Genomic DNA, 21,357 nt, shown 5'->3' on the forward strand with positions numbered 1-21,357 from the left:
TTTTTTTTTTTTTTTTTTTTTTTTTTTTTTTTTTTTTTTTTTTTTTAACTGTGGAAGAGACTTCTAGACAGCCCAAGTGTTTCTGGGCTCATCACAGTAGGAATTGAATAAATACCTCACACTGATTTTTCTGAGAAGAGCCTTCTTCAGGGGCACCTGGGTGGCTCAGTTGGGTAAGCGGCCAACTTTGGCTCAGGTCATGTTCTCAAGGTTCATGAGTTCCAGCCTGGCATCCAGCTCTATGCTGACAGCTCAGAGCCTGGAGCCTGTTTTCAGATTCTGTGTCTACCTCTGCCTCTCTCTCTTCCTCGTGGCCCCCAAACATAAACAAACATTAAAAAAAAAAAATCCTCCTTCCTTCTAGACTAGGCACCTTTCCTAGTAGCTGTTGTAAAATTAGACTGTTATCTGGGAAGAATTACTTACCAGCCTATCTGTTGTCTTACCAGTTTTCCTACTGGGCAGTCTTTTTTTTTTTTTTTTTTTTAATTTTTTTTTTAATTACTTACCAGCCTATCTGTTTTCTTACCATTTTCCCTACTGGGCTGTTTTTTTTTTTTTTTTAATTTTTTTTTTTCAACGTTTTTAACTTATTTTTGGGACAGAGAGAGACAGAGCATGAACGGGGGAGGGGCAGAGAGAGAGGGAGACACAGAATCGGAAACAGGCTCCAGGCTCCGAGCCATCAGCCCAGAGCCTAACGCGAGGCTCGAACTCACGGACCATGAGATCGTGACCTGGCTGAAGTCGGACGCTTAACCGACTGCGCCACCCAGGCGCCCCTCCTACTGGGCAGTCTTAATGCGCTTGCATTGTATAAAATGGACTTAACGAATTTCAGATACCTGATTTCATGCATCGAAGCTATTGTCTAATGGACGCTGCACATTGGAAATGGCTGTGAGATGGGGGGTAGCAAAGAAGGCTGGACCAACCAGGGCAGAGTGCAGTAACGGCTGACAAAAGCCAGTCTCAGGTTCCTCCTGTTACCTTATGTAGTAGTTCTGAAAGTTGAGTAGAATCCACTATGCATTTTAGTATTATCTTGAGGTCTAAACTGATTCCTTAACTAACCCACCCATTTTTTTATGCAGCCTTTTTGATTCCTTTCTCATATATCTAGGCATTAAAAAAAACCCTCTTCCATATTTATTTAACCCATTCAGTCATACACTTACTGGAGGCCTTCAATGTTACAGGCACCAAGGGGGCTCTGGAGATAGCAAAATGAGAAAGACATGGAGCCAGGAAGTGCCTGGTCACACAGAATTAATTATCCTTCAAGTTAAGACTTACAAACTATATACTTTTTGTTTTTTTACAGATGGGAAAACAGTGCCATAGGGAAAATTAAGAGTTTGACACAGTATTTCAATTTCAATTCACAGTACTAATTTCCATTAAAAGGTTAACACTGAAGTGTCTTCATTTATTATAGTTAAGAATGTTTGCATTTTTTTTCGTGATTCGTTATGTGTTTGAATAAAATGGCACTATGTAGTTCTTGATAACTGGTAAAATAGTAAGTAGATTGGTACAGTTCTAAGGTATGTGTGTAATATATATGTAAGATATTGAAAAATTTGAGAGGAATACTATTTTTGTTAGAAATAACAAGGTCAGTTATTTCAGGCGCTTCAAAAAACGTATCAGAAGATACTTCGGGAAAAGGAAAGTGCTTTAGAAGCAAAATACCAAGCAATGGAGAGAGCAGCAACATTTGAACATGACAGAGATAAAGTGAAAAGGCAATTCAAGGTAAATGCCTTATGTTTTTACCCGCAGAGTGATGCAGAATAAAAACAACATATTTTAAAAGTTTCTATAATGCTGCATGAATAAATAGATGTAGTCCTGAAGGTTCTAAGAACTACAGTAGAGCACTTTTTACATTTTTGAGATGGACCTAGTAAACTTGAGATCATTTCAAGGAAAAAATAAAAAAGTGAGCACTGCAATAGGGATTTGGGGAAAAGAAAGTCTTTCCATATGGGGGTAAGGCATTTGGAAATATTTGGGGATGTTTTGTATGGGAGGCATTACTGGCATCTAGTGGCAGGGAGACAAATTTGCTAAACGTCAGCAGTGCACAAAACAGCCCCACGGCACAGACAGGCCTCCTGCCCAAATTCCAGTGGGTTCCAGTTACAAAACAATAGAGTTACTTTAGTTATTCATCCTACAGGTCAGGACCAAACTGAATATTGGTTTCATGAGTGAAAGATTTTTTGGTTAAGAGTTGATGACACAACCTTTTAATTATGGGAGAGGTTTCAAAATTAACATTTGTCTTTTAAAGATTTTTAGGGAGACCAAGGAGAATGAAATTCAGGACTTACTGAGGGCTAAGCGAGAGTTGGAAAGTAAACTTCAGAGGCTCCAGGCTCAGGGAATCCAAGTATTTGATCCTGGAGAGTCTGATTCAGATGACAACTGTACAGATGTTACTGGTAAATTTACTTCCTATTTATAATATTTTGAGTTTTCACTATAGGTGTAATGATATTGTAGAGCCAACGTTGAATCCTTTTAGTTGTGAGTGGTTGCTGTTATAAATAGAATTGCACTTTCTGCCTCTTTCTCAGGTGTTATGACAGCAATTTTCCATGAAGTCCGTGACATTGTTAAGAGCCATGTTTTCTTCTGACTTGCACTGCCAACCTCACCCCATAGATTTTCTCTCTCTGGTCTCAGACAGCTCCTTCAGGTCTCACCGTGATATCTCCATTTTGGCTGGGGGAAGACAGAAGGGAATTCATTCCTCTCCTTGAAAGCACAATCTGAAAGGGCCCCTGGGTGGCTCATTTGGTTAAGTGTCCAACTCCTGATTTGGGCTCAGTCTTTGATCTCGTGGTTTGTGGGTTCGAGCCCTGCATCCAGCAGCAGTGCTGGTAGTGTGGAGCCTGCTTGGGATTCTCTCTCAAAGTAAAGAAATAAACTTAAAAAAAAAAAGAAGGAAGGAAGGAAGAAAAAGAAAGGAAGAAAGGAAGAAAGAAAAAGAAAGAAAGAAAGAAAGAAGAAAGAAGCACAATCTGATACCGCATTGGCCAGCACTACACTCAGGAAGATTGGAGAGTGTAATCATTAGTAGGAGAGTCATGTATCCACGTAAAGTTGGAAATTCTGTTACTAAAGGAAGAAGGGGAGAATGGATATTGGAGGATAGTTGGTAGTCTCTGTTACATTATTTTTCCACATAATGATAAATTCTTTGCAACCATCCATTAGAATATCTGCATGATATTCCACTAAATGGTTTCCAGGACAGTCCCGTAAGCTATTCAAAAAGTTTATATTCTATAATTAAACATATAAAATATGTTTTTCTAGAAATAAAGCTTGGAGCCATAGAAGGCAAGGGTCTACCATGTTCTAAGAAAATAATAATAAACTGTGACTGATACTGAAAAATGAAAAATATTCTATTGATAAGTGCAGTAGAAAAATGTAGTCACTCTTGGGGCGCCTGGGTGGCGCAGTCGGTTAAGCGTCCGACTTCAGCCAGGTCACGATCTCGCGGTCTGTGAGTTCGAGCCCCGCGTCAGGCTCTGGGCTGATGGCTCGGAGCCTGGAGCCTGTTTCCGATTCTGTGTCTCCCTCTCTCTCTGCCCCTCCCCCGTTCATGCTCTGTCTCTCTCTGTCCCAAAAATAAATAAAAAACGTTGAAAAAAAAAAAAAAAAGAAAAATGTAGTCACTCTCTCATTTACAGGAACCTGCATTTTATTCTTACAAACTGATTTGGGAGTGAAATATGGCAACTTGACAATTCCCTCTTAGTTTACATTTTAGAACCATTGGAATCTGACCAGCATTCTGGGATTTTTATTACTAACTTTTGAAGGGGAAAAAAATGAAGTGATTCTTAATGGCTTTGAGTGACTAAGAGGATCCTCTTGTTGACCCCACATTAGTCTTAGTGGTTATTTCAGTGTTGACATGTTTTAAAATGTGCAGTGTTTCAAAGCTATTATATCGTAATTGCCTTGGCAAGTTAATAAGAACAAGTTAGTATTTCCTCCTAGGTCTTTCTTCATATTTTGATTTGAACATAAAGGATACTGAGGGAACATCATTCATTTCACATTCAAAGACCTACAAATAATAATCTCATTTTTGCCAGATATTAAGTCCAAATACTAGTATATGCATATTTAGTCAAAGATGCTGTGTTCATAAGCACCAACTCATTCAGACACTAATTTTATTTCTCTGGAAGTTTAAAGAGGGGGCACTCTTTACATCCTTAGCTTACATCCTAATGAATTACCAATGTTAATTACAGGTGTGCTAGTAATAGTCTTCCTTTTAAATTCTTTCCTTCAAATTTTACACTGATGCCTAAACTATACGGTTAGAAATCTTGTTTAGAATTTTTGTATGAGGATATTTTTAACTTCTCACAGTTGTTATAGTTCCTTTGGTTACTATATCGTTTATTTCTTTTCATCTTTCTCTCTTTAGTCCCCTCTGAGTTTGAGATGACAACCAGAATTATGCTAACCAGCACCTTAGAAGTTGCCAAAAGTTGGTGACAAAGTACTTTCAAAATCATTAAAGATTGAATATTTGGATATTTGTTGTATATAATATTATAGTTGTTGTTTTTTTAATTAGAAATCCTGTGTAGTACATGTGATAAGTTTTTGAACATTCAGTAATTTGGTTTTCACAAGATAAAATCTCTTGCATTTATAGCTGCTGGAACCCAGTGTGAATACTGGACTGGAGGAGCTTTGGGAAGTGAACCTTCCATAGGGAGTATGATCCAGCTTCAGCAGTCCTTCAGGGGTCCTGAGTTTGCCCATAGTTCTATAGATGTGGAAGGACCCTTTGCAAATGTCAACAGAGGTAACACAAGCCATTTGCCAATTACTTTGGCTAATGGTAATGACTGTTCCTATGCTGTAATCTTGTGTGCTGGGAAAACAACCATCAACCAGGCATGAGATTTTTATTCTGGGTGTCTTCCACCGTCAAACCAGCATGTACTTACCGGTGCTGTCACTGAGCCGGGCTAAGTAAGTTCTGTAGTTCACATCAGGATCAGATGGTGTTCCCTGGCCAGACTGACAAATCAGGTTCTAAAAACTTCGCTTCTGGTCTGAATTCTCAGGGGTTTCAGTTGATCATTGAGAGTGTAATATAGATTAACTGAGAAACACTAGTTTTTAGTCTTTCCCTCTGTGTTTTTGATGCTTTTAAAGGTTAGAGAAGGCTGCAGAATAGAGTACAAAGTTATGCAATGTAGTATCCTTAGTCAGAAGAATATTTTCATTATTTTTATATAATTTGGTGTCCAAAACAGCTCTGAGATCTGTTCAGAATTTCAATGCCAGTGCAGATCTGAGATGTTATAAGTAGCTCTATTTTTTTTTCTTAAACTATAAGATTATCAGCAAAATGAAAAGTGTTCAATTATGCCTTTTGAATTAGCCAAATATGTCTTAAAATGTTCTTTTTCACTAAATAGCATTTCATTTTATGCCATTCTTAAAGTTTCTTTTTGACTTAATATATCTCAAGAATAATAAGTAGATAAAAGTATAGACCAGCCTGCAAATGTAGGCCCTCCTACAGTTGCAAACTAATTAAACAGCTCAAGTAACATAGGTTCATGATATTGACTGGAACCACTGGTACCTCAGCAAGGACCCTGGGTGACATTGATTACTTTATGCCCAAGGATAGAATTTGAGGTTAAAGAACTGTTTGCCTTCTAATATGTTATTCCAGAAGGTGTGTCATTATTAACGAGTAAGATCAGATTGCATTCTATGTTGCCTGTTGTGTTTTTTCAGACTTTTAAAAGACTTGTAAACATCTTCTCAAATGTTTTTTGATTATTTTTTTTCATGAACTCATGATAAATTTTATTTTTAGATGACTGGGATGTTGCTGTAGCTAGTTTATTACAAGTTACTCCGTTGTTTTCACATTCTCTGTGGAGTAACACTGTCAGATGTTACCTCATTTATACAGATGAAACCCAGCCTGAAGTGGATCTTTTCCTTAAGGTGAGGATATTTATAAATTCTTTATTCACTGATTTAAAATACAAGTTAATACTGTGTCATATTTATGACACTACTACATCTAAACCAAGTAGTTTACTACCTATCAGATTATATGTCTTAAAGAGCAAGAAGAATTTGGGCTTTTTTTAAGAGAAAATCTTGCTCAGTTTTATCAGTGTATTCAAATAAAGGCTTTGGAACTTAATTCTTATGAATGCTTTATTGTACATTGTGCACAGCGTTTAAGACCCTTGTTGATAGCGCCTGCTTTAGGTAATATCTGCCAGCCCTAGCCTTGAATCTGTTTCAGGTTATAACAGAATTTAATCTTTATCATGGTTTTTAATTTTTCAAGGCAGTCATTGGGGTTAACCTGAGGGAGAGGGCAGGCATACTCCAGCCTGTGGGCCAGATCTGGCCTGCAGCCTGTCTTTATAGGACCGAAAGCTAAAATTGCTTTTTACCTTTTCACATGGTTGGAAAAAAAATGAAAAGATGAATGTTTTATGACATGTGAAAATTATATTAAATTCAAATTTTAGTGTCTATAAATAAGGTTTTACTGGAACACAGCTAGTGTTCATTTACATACTATTAAGCTGAACACAGCTTATTCATTTACACACTGTCTATGTCTGCTTCATACTACAATGGCGGAATAAATCACAAGAGACTAAATGGACCCCAAGGACCTCTGCTAAAATATCAAGTCATTAAGCTATTACTAATTTGTAAGAATACTTGCCGTTTACAGAAAAAGTTTGCCTATTACTGTTCTAACTGAATTTTAAATAAATCTGCATGTCACATGCTATACCTGCTATATTAACATTATTGATTAAAAGATTATTGATTAATGAATTTATTTAGCTTTGCTTTTTGATATTGTTCAACTTGGGTTGAGAGATAAAATATTTTGAAAACCAAAGTTTCTACTCACTAACTGAATATAGGTTATTACCAAACTGATGTTGAGGGAATTACTCATTAATTGCATAATAATACTCATCATTACTTAGTAACTTAATTTGTTATAGACCAACATAATTTTTTTATTTATATCTGTTTGCTTTAATGTTCTAATATATCATGGTGGATACTTTTTACAATATAGATTCATGGATTTGGGTTTTCTACTCTTTATAACAATAAAGCAGAAATCATTTATAATAATAATAATGATAATAATAATAACAAAAATAAATACCAAAGGAAATTATCCCAGTATTTTTCTTCCATTGTTTTAGGTTTTATTATGAAATAAATTATTTTCTGAGCTAGGAAACAGCCAAGTTACTAAGCTTATATATTTTTGTTTTAAGGGAAACTTGCCTTTTCTCTTAAAGATTTTCTTTAAAATATGATTATATTTTTAAGTTTTAAATTAAAAAAATATTCAACATAACCTGTTCTAAAGCATGCTTTTTTATTTTAAGTAGTATGAAGCTGACTAGATCTTTAGTTATATAAGCTGTACTTTTATTATGTTTTAATTTCTTGTGTTTTGTTTTGTTTTAATTTCTTTTTAGGACTATTCACCTAAACTTAAAAGAATGTGTGAGACAATGGGATATTTTTTCCACGCTATATATTTTCCAATAGATCTTGAAAATCAATACCTAGCTGTTAGAAAATGGGAAATTGAGAAGAGTTCATTAGTTATTTTATTCATTCATTTAACCTTACCAAGGTAAGCTGAAAATTCTGTCATTTATTACAGGAGTTGTATAGAATTGATCACTTCTTGGCCTTTTGACTAAGATCAAGTGTAGGAGTTGTATAGAATTGAGACTGCTACAAAAAGAATGAAATCTTACCATTTGCAACTACGTGGATGGAACTGGAGGGTATGATGCTAAGTGAAATTAGTCAGAGAAAGACAGAAATCATATGACTTCACTCATATGAGGACTTTAAGAGACAAAACAGATGAACGTAAGGGAAGGGAAACAAAAATAATATAAAAAAAAGGAGGGGGACAAAACAGAAGAGACTCATAAATATGGAGAACAAACTGAGGGTTGCTGGAGGGGTTGAGGGAGGGGGATGGGCTAAATGGGTAAGGGGCATTAAGGAATCTACTCCTGAAATCATTGTTTCACTATATGCTAACTAATTTGGATGTAAATTTTAAAAAATAACATTTAAAATAAATAAATAAATAAATAAATAAATAAATAAATAAATAAATAAAATACAAAAAAAAAGAATTGAGATTGCCAAATGAACTTCAAAGATAAGTTCTAATTGCATCCTTATAATCAAAAACAATCCACAAAATTCAATAAATGTTTTGGCTTTTCAAAAATACAGAAACAAAGAATTAAGAACTTTACACTGTTTGCATTAACAGGTCCTAATGTTGGCATCATTAATGCAAAGATCATTTTAATCAGGGGTAGCTAACTATGGCCTTCAGGCCAAATCCAGTCAGCCACCTGCTTTTATAAATAAAATTTTATTGGAACATAGTTATATTCATTTATTTATGTATTTTTACAGCTGCTTTCATACTACAAGAGCAGAGTTAAGTACTGTGGTTACAACAAAGACTGTGTAGCTCATGAAGCCTAAAATGTATACTCACTGGCCCTAATAAAGCAAGTTGGCAACTCCTGATTTCAATAATCTGCATTAACTTTCATTATTTTCTTTCTTCAGATACAAATTGAGAGCTACTTGAACACTTAAATAGATGTTAAATCAAGTTTTTAATTCTCTGAGGAGCTTACTACTTAATTCCAGTAAAGTGAGCAATTTTCTTATAATGTGAATATAATTAACCAATGAGTTAGTCTGCAAATAAAGATTTTTTTTAACCAACTAGATACATAGATAGAAGACAAAATTTATTTAATAAGAGGTTTTCTTTCTACATTTGCTGTCTGATTGGATTTAACCCTTCCAGAGCATTTTTCCTTTTATTGAGGACCAACTCTGACCTCAACTGTGTGCAGATGTGGAGCCCTAGGCTTTACCAGAGACCCTGTAGTGTGATCCATTATTGCTCCTTAAGACTGCCCAGTGGCCAAGGAACCAGTTGGTCAATGAGCCTCCACCCAAACAAGTTTTAAGGATTCTTTCCACTTGATTCCCTTTTACTTGGGGTTCTTTTCCTCCCTCGCCCCTTTTCTTTTCCTGTTATTTTTTTATATTTATTAAGGATATATTCTGTTTTATTATTTAATATCTGGGTAGTATTTTATCTCAGGTGGTAATATGTCATTTGTTGTTTTTCTCTTATTCTCTAATCCTTTAAACCATCTTGTTTTTTCTTTACCTTTTATCCATGTTTAGTTAATAAAATATTGCACATTATTTTTACATTTTTAACATTTATTTCTATCTTTCTCATATTAAATCCCTCTTAATCTTTTACCTTAATCTTTTACCCTTTATCCTTCATTTCTTTCATCTTTTATTACTTTGCTTGGCAGATTTCAGCTTATCTTCTTTAACTAAAATTTTATTTATTTTACATTTTAAAAACTTTATTCTTAAAGAATAAGAATTTTAATTTCTAAAATTTAATCATTTCTTCACCTATGCTTTGCCTTTATTTTGCTTTAATTTTTTCATATTCCATCTGCTGATTATTTTATTTCCTTAATGTTTATTTCATGGCTGTCAAGAAATATGGCAGTAATTGTAGGCTTCACACCGTAAACAAGGGTTTATAGAGCTTTTATTTTTCTCAGGTTGTTCCTTCACTTCTCATGATGACTCCCCCATTCTTCTCAAAAGATGACTCTAGAATCATGTCCCCTTAGCAGTACCCAGTAGCCCCATATTCTTCCCTCCCACCAAAGAATTTGAACCAAATCCCAGATGTCATATCATTTCATGTGAGCCCCACGTGTCAATTTTGTAGGGAGTGATTTTGAAATAGCAACATGTGCCTGAACAGTGGCCCATTCTTTAGTATTCACATGCACCACAGACTTTTCTCCCAAAGTAATAACAAAAGAACCAAAATCCAAAAATTATATAGAACATGGTCAGAATGATTTGAACAAGGAAAAATTCTTTGGTTTGGTTTGATTGGATTGGCACAGAGATGTATGATAGAACATTACTCTGTTTTGTATTGGGGCTAGTATTTTAATATATTATGTAAATTGTGAATCATGTAATAGCTCTCCCTTGCATACACACACTAATTTGCCTCTCTAGACAATCTTTCAATTAATGCTTTTTAGAAAGGGGAATTGGTTGTAATTTTCCTTGCCGTGTAGAAAACACTGGTAGGTTATTTTAAGATTTTTCTAGAATTTAAATAGGTACCCTGTAGCAAAGTTGGAATTTTTTTTTTTAACCCTGTACTTCAACTAAGATTTTACTAGCCATCTGACCTCCCCCATCTGTCTCTGGATCTTTCTCATACTGTATCTTGGGTATAAAGATTCAGGTCGTTCATTGGATGAGAAAGGCTAACAGACTGGAGAAGAGAAAAATCTTGAAGCACTGGGTTTGATAATAATTGTATTTTAATTTTGAAATTATGTATTTCTAAGTGGAATTAGGTTTCCATTTATTTGCAAAGTCTCATGAGTCTGGTCCATTATTTTGAGCCATGTTTACAGTATTTTTTGAGAGTTTTTTTTGTTGTTGTTAGATTTGAAAAATTAAAGTTATGTATGCTTTGAGATTCGATTTAATGCAGAATTTATTGTACTTGTTCTGTCTGCTAATGAATGCATTATATTTTCTGGCTAAGCTGGAACAGAGCTATAAAATATCCATTTTTAGAAAGGTGCACTTGTTCTGTCCCTGGGCTTCTGGCCCCTTGTCATTGCTTTAAACTGCCATTATTGACACTTAGGTTGATTGTTTGCTGCCATAGTGCAGTGTAGGACAAGAAATACTGATTTCCAATCTAGCCTTTTATTAGAAGACTGCGAAGAAGCTTTTCTGAAAAACCCTGAAGGCAAACCACGATTAATCTATCGTCGCTTAGAGGATGGGAAAGTCAGTTCCAACTCCATCCAGCAATTGATTGATCAAGTTTCTAACCTGAACAAGACCAACAAAGCCAAGGTAAAATTCAGAAGATTATTTTTTTAAGAACCTGGTTGCCCAAGGGAAGTGTTAGAGCAAAGGCCATGAGGTGGGAGTGAGTAAGGGGAGATTAATAGGACAGGTGACTGGGAGCTAAGGGTAAAGAACCTTGGAGATCACTATAGAAACCTTGTTTTTTTTTTACTGTGAGTGAGATTTTTTTTTTTTTTTTACCTGGGGGTTTTTACTTGAGTCATTGGAAGACTTTAAGCAGCAGTAGAAGAAATACAATTCTGACAAGGATGTTCTTGGGCTGCCGTGTAGTGGAGGAAGGCAGAGTTGGAGAGCTCTTGCAGTCACCAGGTGAAAGATGCTGGTGGCTTGGACCAGGGTGGAGGTAGAGGAAGTGATGAGAAACAGGAATCAGTAAATTTTGACAGTAGAGCCAATAGACTTAGTTGTCGACTATGAGAAAAAGAAAGGGATAAATAGCAATACACAGCTACAAAGGGTATGATCTATGAGTGGAAAAATCAGATTTTTTCCTGTGCTTTTCTTCCCAAGTGCAGAGTCCTTTTGTCTACTGTTGACCAAGGATCAGTGTAAGAAAGAGCCTTTTCATAGCAACCTCTTCGAAGGGCATTGGGAAAAGCAAAACAGTGAATAAGAGTATGAGAGATTTGACCATTCTTAAATGCATGGTGGGATAATATTTAGAATAGAGATTACAGGCTTTGCCTTACTGCACACTGAGATAACTTAAAAATTCTTACAGTTGTGTTAAGAATACAGTTGAGGGGCACCTGGCAGGCTCAGTCAGTAGAGCATGCAACTCTTGGTCTCAGGGTTGTGAATTCAAGCCCCACAATGGGTATAAAGATTACTTAAAAATAAAGTCTTAAAAAAAAAGAATATAGTTGAAAACAACTTGGATTTTGACATTGTTTTTATTTCTCTGTGCCCATTCAAGAAATAAGATCGAATGTGAACACAAGCATTTTTTTTTACATCATTTAATATTGAAAAAGCTTGAGCCCAATGTAACATTAAAGAGCCCAACACAAAATAGTGTATTTTGTTATAATCTCCAGAACCATTTCATTATTTGCTTTAATTACATTAGTATGAGCTTAGTCCACTAGATCCTAAGAGGAAAGATACTGACTTTTCTTTCAGATCTCTATTCTATTTGTAAATTGATTTTTAAAATTAATACGCTAGAGGGATGAATTTATTTTATAAAATAGGAGTAAAATAAGATCTGTCTACCATGATTATAAATGGAAACATAGGATAAACTTCCATTCTGGTTCACTTGATGTGCTTCGTAAAACCATTGCCCTACTCTAATTTTATCCAATAATCATTTACTAGCAACACACATGTTCTTTATAGGTAGGGCATTCTTCTTTCAGAAAACTCAGAAGACTACTGTTTTACATAGCAGAATACCATTTTGCTTTTTTGTTTTATAGAATTATAGTCTTACTATAAAAATTGATTTTGATGTATTTTGAAGGTCATATATATTGAGTGGTATGGATGTATATAAGACAGAATTTGGATAAGTAAGTGAAAAAAGTGTATTTTTTGTTTTATTGCAACACTGTTCCCATTGTTCATAATAAATCCCCTTGTGTGACCTCCAACAGTTTGCATAACTTGCCTCCGTTTCCTCTTCTGTGAAATTGAAGTATTAACAATACCACCTGGTGGCTCAGTCAGTTAAGTGTCCAAGTCTTGATTTCAGCTCAGGTCATGATCTCACATGATTGAGCTCCATGTAGGGCTCTGCCCTAAGCATGGAGCCTGCTTGAGATTCTGTCCCTCCCTCTCCTTTGTCCCTCCCCCTCTTGGGCACGCCCTTTCTCTTAAAAAAAAAAAAATTAAAAGTAATTGTGTCTGAAGATAGTGGACCACCATGGAGACCCTGAGTTTGTCTTATCCCTGAATTGCAGCTAGATCAGCACCAAACCCTTTTGAACACCTAGGAAATTGATCTGAGGATGTCCACTCTCACCACTGATATTCAACATAGTGTTGGAAGTCCTAGCCTCAGCAGTCAGACGACGCAAAGAAATAAAAGGCATCCAAATCAGCAAGGAGGAAGTCAAACTTTCACTCTTCGCAGACAGTGATACTCTGTGGAAAACCCAAAAGACTCCACAAAAAACCTGGTAGAATTGATACACGAATTTAGCAAAGATGCAGGATATAAAATCACTGTGCAGAAATTGGTTGCATTTCTTTTTTTTAAGTTTATTTATTTTGGGAGAGACCGCACAAGTGGGGGAGGGGCAGAGGGAGAGGGCCACAGAGGATCTGAAGCGGGCTTTGTGCTAACATCAGCGGCCTGATGCCAACCTTGAACCCACGAACCATGAGATCATGACCTGAGCTGAAGTCAGACACTCAATCGACTGAGCCACCCAGGTGCCCCATGGTTGCATTTCTATACACCAATAATGAAGCAGCAGAAAGAGAAACCAAGGAATCAATCCCATTTACGATTGCACCAAAACCATAAAATACCTAGGAATAAACCTAACCAAAGGGTGAAAAATCTATACATTGAAAACTATAGAAAGTTTGTGAAAGAAATTAAAGAAGACACACACACACACAAAATGGAAAAACATTCCGTGCTCGTGGATTGGAAGAACAAATATTGTTAAAATGTCAATACTACCCAAAGCAATCTACATATTCGATGCAATTCCTATCAAAATAACAAGTGTTCTTTGTAGAGCTAGAACAAACAATCCTAAAATTTGTATGGAACCAGAAAAGACCCCCTAATAGCTAAAGCAAGGATGTAGAGAAAAAGGAACCCTTTTGCACAAACTGGTGCAACCACTCTGGAAAACAGTAAGGAGGTTCCTCAAAAAATTAAAAATAGAAACTACCCTATGACCCAGCAATTGCACACTATTAGGTAAATACCTTATCTAGAGGATACAGGAGTGCTGATTTGAAGGGGTACATGTACCCCAATATTTATAGCAGCACTACCGACAATAGCCCAAATGTCCATCAACTGATGAATGGATAAAGAAGATGTGGTATATATGTGTATATATATATATAATGGGATATTACTCCGTGATCAAAAAATTAAATCTTGCATCTGTTTGCAACATTGTGGATGGAGCTAGAGTGTATTATGCTAAGCAAAATAAGTCCGTCAGAGAAAGACAAAATACCCTATGATTTCACTCATATGTGGAATTTAAGATACAAAACAGATGAGCACAAGGGAAGGGTAGCAAAAATAATATAAAAACAGGGAAACAAACCATAAGAGATTCTGAAGTACAGAGAACAATTTGAGAGTTGCTGGCAGGGTGTTGGGTGGGGGAAAGGGCTAAAGGGGTGAGAGGTAATGAGGTTGCAATGAGCACTGTGTTATGTGAGTGATGAATCGCTAAATTCTGTTCTTGAAAAAAAAAAATGTAATAGTGTCTCTCTCATTGGATTGTTGTGAGGACAGATGAACTAATATGTAAAGTATTACATAGGATAATCCCTGACATATAACTTCTATAGAAGTATTTACCATCACCACCTCCTCCTGTTATTGTTTTTTTCATGTTGTTGTTGAACTTTTTTCTTTTTTCCAGATCATTGATCACTCTGGAGATCCTACAGAAGGAGTATATAAAATTTATATTTATGTGGAAAAGATTATTAAACAGGTAAAAATATGCATTCCTTGTAAGATTTCATCTAAAATATTCTAAGGGGTGCCTGGCTGGCTTGCTCAGAAGAGCATGCAACTCTTGATCTCAGAATTGTGGGTTGGAGTCCCATGTTGGGTGTAGAGCCTAGTTAAAAAAATTTTTTCTTTCTAAGACTGTTTTCCATAAAGTTGGGTCTTCCAATGAAAACAACTTATTTGTGTTTTTGAAAATAATACCGGGGGGGGGGGGGGGTGGAGAAAATAATACCTGGGAAAGTGCCACTGTTTCTGGTAGTTGTCTATCCTGTGGTATTGTCATCGTATTACTAGTACTATGTATTTTTTTAAATTATTGTTTTAAGTTTATTTATTTATTTTGATAGAGAGAGCACATGAGCAGGGGAGGGGCAGAGAGAGAGAATCCCAAGCAGGCTCTGCACTGCCAGTATAGAGCGCAATGTAGAGCTCAAACCCACGAACTGTGAGATCATGACCTGAGCCAAAACCAAGAGTCAGATGCTTAACCGACTGAGCCACCCAGGTGCCCCAAGTACCATGTATCTTTATCTGTCATTTGTTTCACAAAGCTATTTGATGCCTCAATACCTGATAAGTGTACAGTAGATTGCAAAAGTGCCAGGTGAAAAGTATAAGTATTTCAGGGAAGATGTTTATCTTATTAAAGGTTTTGTGTGCACCTTGAACTTTTATAAATTAGAAAAACCTTTTTCAAATTTATCCACTACATTATCCCTACAACACAGAGGGGTGAAATCATATCTCTAAGAGTCTGAGGTCATGGATCATAGTAAGTGTCTCAGGCTGAAAGTGTCTGTGATATCTCAAGTATTAACTTGTAAATTTATGTGAGTTCTATATTCTGCTTAATGTTATACCTGTGTTTATTTTTAATATAAAAAATTATTTTAAATTGTTTATCCTCTAAAATGCTAGTAATGAGGGGCACCTGTGTGGCTCAGTTGGTTAAGTGTCCGACTTCAGCTCAGGTCATGATCTCTCAGTTCATGAGTTCGAACCCCACGTCGGGCTCTGTGCTGACAGCTCAGTCTAGAGACTGCTTCAGGTTCTATGTCTCTGTCTCTCTCTGCTCCTCCCCTGCTCATGCTCTATCTCTCTCTCTCAAAAATAAATAAACATTAAAAATAAATAAATAAATAAATAAATGCAATGCTAGTAATGAGAATAAAAAGAAAAAGAACCCTTAAAGAACCCACACCCTTAAAGTAAAATGGGCGCACTAGAAAGATGTACCACGTTTAGCCTGCAGTTGCCCATACCTGCGGACACCCCTGCAGGGACCTGGGATTCTATTTGGGAAGTTAGGGATTAGATTACTTTTTCTAATTAATTTGTATTAAAAGTATGGAGATTTGTTATCAGAGAAAAAGAATGAGCTCGAGAATATAATGATATGACTTCTGGCAACACATTTTGTACAGTGTTCTTTAGTATAAAAATTGACGTCAATTTTTATCTTCTCAACAATCTTGTGAATTTTAGGACCACAGTTAAATAAAATTAATTGAGCAGAATAAATGGCAGCAAAGGAAAGTGGACATATTTGCCATCTTTACTGTTTGAGGAACAACATATTTTCAGTGATATAAAGACTATAAATCACAACACAAATATTTGATATCAAGAAACCCAATCTTAGGAATTAAATTCTTACAAAAATGTAAAGCAGCATATTTTTAAGCATTATCACAATTTTTAAAATTGTTTCCCAGATAGATATAAATGAATATTATGTAACATTTTTCAGAAAATAGATCCCTGAGGAGTCAGATGCTCTGCTTTTTTTTTTTTTTTTTTTTTTTTTAAGAGAGCATGCACTACCAGGGTGGAGGAGGGAGGGACAGAGGGAGAAAGAGAATCTTAAGAAGGCTCCACACTCAGTCTGGAGCCTGACACAGGGCTCAATCCCACAACCCTAAGATCATGACCTGAGCTGAAATCAAGAGTCAGAGGCTCAATTGACTGAGCCATCCAGGTGTCCAGTTATTTTTTAATGTAAGCTCTGCACCCAGTGTGGGGCTTGAACCCATGACCCCAGAATCAAGAGTCACATGCTCTACTGACTGAGCCAGTTGGGGGCCCCAAATGCCCTTCTATTTTTAATAAAAGAGAAAGATCTTTGTGTTTATCATTTTAATATGTCTTTATTTTTAAACTCATGTTTTTTTATGGTTTTATATTTATTCTTGTTGGTAGTATACGAAGGCCATAGGTTTGGACTTGTCCCCCTCAGTAAGTGAAGGCCACCTTAGGCCTGTGTGCTAACACTGCTACAAGATGTTTAAGTTCTTTGTTCCCTTTTGTGTGCTTGCTCTTGGTGTTCAGGACATCCTGGGCTTTGAGAACACAGACATGGAGACTAAGGATTTGGGCAGTGAAGATTCTATTCCAGAAGAAGATGATTTTGGTGATGTTCTGTGGGACATACATGATGAACAAGAGCAAATGGAAACTTTCCAACAGGCTTCAAATTCAGCCCACGAATTGGGATTTGACAAAGTGAGCATTTGGAGTATTGTTCCAACAAAGATCAGTCACCACTTAAGACTCTGTTATGAATGTGGTTTTACCTAAATATAGTCAAGGTTCATAATTGTTAGTGTTTGTCCTCGCGGCTTGATTATCCATATTGAGGCATTTGCTTAACTTTGTATCATATGAAAGAAAAGTGAGGTTCAACTATATTTATGAACATCAAACATTTTTAGTTACAGATGAGGACTTATCAACTACATGTTCTTTATGCTACCATCTGAAGTTCACCAAACCAAGCTTAGGATAGCTAAGAAACTTGATAAAACTCGTAAGGCTCTCTATTCTTCCAAGGCTTGGAGGAATCAAAATGTCAAACATTCAGGAAACAGCACAGTAGTTAATGCAATAGGCTGATCAGTTCATTAGCATCCTCAGATATCTAAACAGATTAATGGAACTTGAAGTACACAATCTATGTCCAAATTCAAAAAAATTAATAATATTTAAAAATTAATGTAAGAATGAATGTTTTAAAGAATATTATCCTAGCTGTCACTAGCAGCAGTATTTGCATAGAAATTTTATAATTGAGACTGTCTGTGTTTATGTCCTGGTTCCACCATTTCCTAACTCTGGATTGTGATCATTACTAAGCTCTGACCTTTGACTTCCTTGTCTGTAAAATGAGATTTAGTAGTTTACCTACCTGACAGGGTTGTTGGGAGGACTCAGCCAGGTAAAGCATGTCGACCACTTGGCACAGTACCTGGCACATGATGAATGTAACTATATAGCATATAAAATATGCTATTTTATAAGAGAGGTATTGCTATCATTATTTCATAATTGAAGAACCTAAAGTTCATGTTACAGTTTGCCTAAGAGAGCACACATGGAGTAGACTGCAGGTCTGGGATTTGAACCTAGATCTTCTGGCTCCTAATCCTATGCTCTTTCTTCTATGGCAAGTAGTCTGAACTTGGGAACCATGGTTTTATAAATGGGCTTTATGTGGGAACATGAACTAAGTTGTTAGGATTTACAGGGTTCTAAATCAATGAAGTCTTTTGCTTTTTGAGACGCACCATTGCTATCAGAATAATTTGAGTTCCTGGGGAATATATTCTGTGTTCATAATATGGCAAACAAAAATTGATTGAAAAACTATACCAAATAGTAACTTATTGTAGTTGTTAGAAATGTCTGCTTCCCTAAAGCTAACCACAAGCTACTTATTACAAATTCTTTTAATTCCTTATCTGCTGTCATTTAGACCACTGGTACATTTAATAACATCTCAACCCCCAAGATAACTTTGCCAAGTCCCCAGTAAATACTGAGGTATTTTGGTTTTCTGAGTGTGGCCTTTTTATCTCTGAACAACTTTTTAGTGTCTGGGGAAAGCCTGAGATATATGGGTTCTTGGACTTTGCCGAGAGCTCACTTAATTTCAGAAAGATCTCAGGTAGGCAGTCTGTCCTAACCTGATTCTCCGTGGCAGGTTGGGAGACTCAGATAAAGGGCCCACACAAAACTGCTCTTGTTCGGACCCATTTTCAGAAATCTCTGGAAACCGTGGGGGTGTGTAGGATGGTGTTCTTCTGACCAGCAGACTGAGGATGCCTGCTGACTCCCTCAAAGCCTTCTGTGATACTTTCTGTGGTTTAGGGAATACAGGATAAAACATTGGCCTTCCTGCAGCATTCTGCAAAACCTGAATGTTGTAAAACCCAATGGGGATCTTAAGTGTTGTCTCTCATCCGTTAATTTATAGCAGCACTATGTGTAGAAAAAATTGGGACTCATTCTTAGTTTACTATTTTGGGCATATTTAACCAGCCATAAAAATAAGCAATTATGAGGATGCTGTTGACTAAAAGTAGATTTCATTTTCTCATGCAGCTTTTCTCTAATGATTTCAGAGGATGATCAGAAGTTGACTCTAGTATTATAAGAGGTGTATGCTTCCTTGCAATTTAAATTCATTTTTGTTTCTAGTATTACCAACGGCTTAATGATCTAGTGGCGGCACCAGCACCAATTCCACCCCTTCTTGTATCTGGAGGACCAGGTTCTGGAAAGTCCCTTCTTTTATCAAAGTGGTATGATGCAGTGCAATTACACTGTTACCATTGTCATCATTCGAATTACTGAACTCATTCAACAAAATGTATTATTGCCTGCCTGCCTTCCTGCATGGTCTGTACTAAACATTAAAAAAAGCAAAAACGTATAAAATAATAGATTCATGCCCCGAAGTGTGTACAATTTGGATGTTAGAATACAGAATGAGAAAGGAATTGGAAATTTGAGCATTTGTGATTGTTTATATTAATTATGTGGGTCACAGCCAAGCACGTGCTGTGTGAGGGAGTGGTCAGTGTGGAATAGAATTAGGTGAATTCTACAGGGGATGTGCCTTTGTTTTCAGTTATCAGCTTCATCTTAAAAGTTTCATTGGGATTTTAATATTTCAAATAAGACAAAGACAGACTGTTTAGAGTGAAATAAGTCATAAAGTACATCAAAATAAAGGATGACTTGGGGTGCCTTGGCGGCTCAGTCGGTTAAGCGTCCGACTTCAGCTCAGGTCACGATCTTGCAGTCCGTGAGTTCGAGCCCCGCGTCGGGCTCTGGGCTGATGGCTCAGAGCCTGGAGCCTGCTTCCGATTCTGTGTCTCCCTCTCTCTCTGCCCCTCCCCCGTTCATGCTCTGTCTCTCTCTGTCTCAAAAATAAATAAACGTTAAAAAAACAAAAACAAAATAAAGGATGACTTGTATTATGAATGTAAAGTCATTCTTCAAATTAGGGACTAAGGGTTATAGACGCTGATAAACTCTCTTTTACTTTCATTTTAGTTCCCATTATTTAAAAACAATTAGAATATTTTCTTTCATAATTATGATTTACATTGAAGAATTAGCATGTGTTGTTTCCTTTTTACTGCCCTTTTATTTAGTGGAAAATAATATTTTTTTAGAAAATAATATTTTTCTACCTAGCAAAGAAACTTCCTTTTTTCCTCTAATATATTTTTAGTTAAAGGTTAATGCTCATTTCACTAATACTTTAACTTCAAGTGTACACTATGTTGGTTTCCATTATTTAATATCAATTTTTAATTAAAATGAACCTATAATTTTTAAAGGTTTATTTAAAACAATCTAAAAGTGGAGTAAAGATGGAAATCTCCCGTGTTTATTCAAAAGTGAATGATAGGTGATTGCTGAGAGCTAGGTAGCATTTGATGTTTAATGCATTGTGAATTCTTTTTTGTATTGATAACAAATGAGTTTTATCAGTCTTATAAAAGGTCTTTTTCTTTCAGGATTCAGTTGCAACAGAAGAATTCCCCTAACACGCTAATTCTTTCTCATTTTGTGGGAAGGCCCATGTCAACCAGCTCAGAGCCTTCATTGATTATTAAACGGCTAACTCTAAAGGTATAATATGGCATGATTTGGAATTACCAGAATTTTTTTGATGTTTATTTATTTATTTTGAGAGAGAGAGGGAGAAAGAGAAACCCAAGCAGGCTCCATGCTATCAGCCCAGAGCCTGACATGCAGCTTGATCTCATGAACAGAAGCATAAGGCCATAACCTGAGCCAAAATCAAGAGATGATACTCAACTGACTGAGCCACCCAGGCGCCCCACAGAACTATCAGAATTTTTATTTAGGATCAGAAATCGTTGGGGCCAAGTACCCAATGATTTTCAATTTTCAATATTACCCATTTGTTTTGGATTTGTAGAAAGTTAAAAATAATACTCGATGCAGTTGGGTCCTCTTGGTTACTCAAGTTTGGTTTAAAAAGTAGGGATAGAAATTTCCCACCAACTGTGATAACATGCAACTACTTTAATTTGTATGTGTTTTCATCTTGTAGTTGATGCAGCACTCTTGGTCAGTATCTGCTCTGACACTGGATCCTGCTAAGCTTCTAGAAGAATTTCCACGTTGGCTAGAAAAACTCTCTGCCCGTCATCAAGGCAGTATCATCATCATTATTGATTCTATAGATCAAGTTCAGGTACTGTTTTCACTTTGTAACCTAATGATACTCTCAGAAAGAAACAAAAATATCAGTAATGGCTATAGCAGGCATTTAAATATGTTTATGAGAAGAAAATGTTGATGTTGGTTCT

The 21,357-nt window shown here is 36.1% G+C and overlaps 1 protein-coding gene across 4 annotated transcripts in view; it reads left to right on the plus strand.

Moving 5' to 3' along the window:
• The window catches only part of NPHP3 (nephrocystin 3), a 43,492-nt gene that overhangs the window by 1,393 nt on the left and 20,742 nt on the right, over positions 1-21,357 (plus strand). For all 4 annotated transcript variants that reach the window (XM_049629813.1, XM_049629811.1, XM_049629810.1 and 1 more), the window contains exons 2-12: positions 1,633-1,758; positions 2,300-2,450; positions 4,697-4,849; positions 5,882-6,015; positions 7,545-7,705; positions 10,896-11,052; positions 14,634-14,708; positions 17,057-17,230; positions 19,205-19,308; positions 20,536-20,650; positions 21,099-21,242. In XM_049629813.1, the coding sequence (XP_049485770.1) occupies positions 1,633-1,758; positions 2,300-2,450; positions 4,697-4,849; positions 5,882-6,015; positions 7,545-7,705; positions 10,896-11,052; positions 14,634-14,708; positions 17,057-17,230; positions 19,205-19,308; positions 20,536-20,650; positions 21,099-21,242 (1,494 nt within the window). The remainder of the gene's footprint in view (positions 1-1,632; positions 1,759-2,299; positions 2,451-4,696; positions 4,850-5,881; positions 6,016-7,544; positions 7,706-10,895; positions 11,053-14,633; positions 14,709-17,056; positions 17,231-19,204; positions 19,309-20,535; positions 20,651-21,098; positions 21,243-21,357) is intronic.

Source organism: Panthera uncia, chromosome C2 (genome assembly GCF_023721935.1).
Source record: "Panthera uncia isolate 11264 chromosome C2, Puncia_PCG_1.0, whole genome shotgun sequence".
Classification (NCBI taxonomy): Eukaryota; Metazoa; Chordata; class Mammalia; order Carnivora; family Felidae; genus Panthera; species Panthera uncia.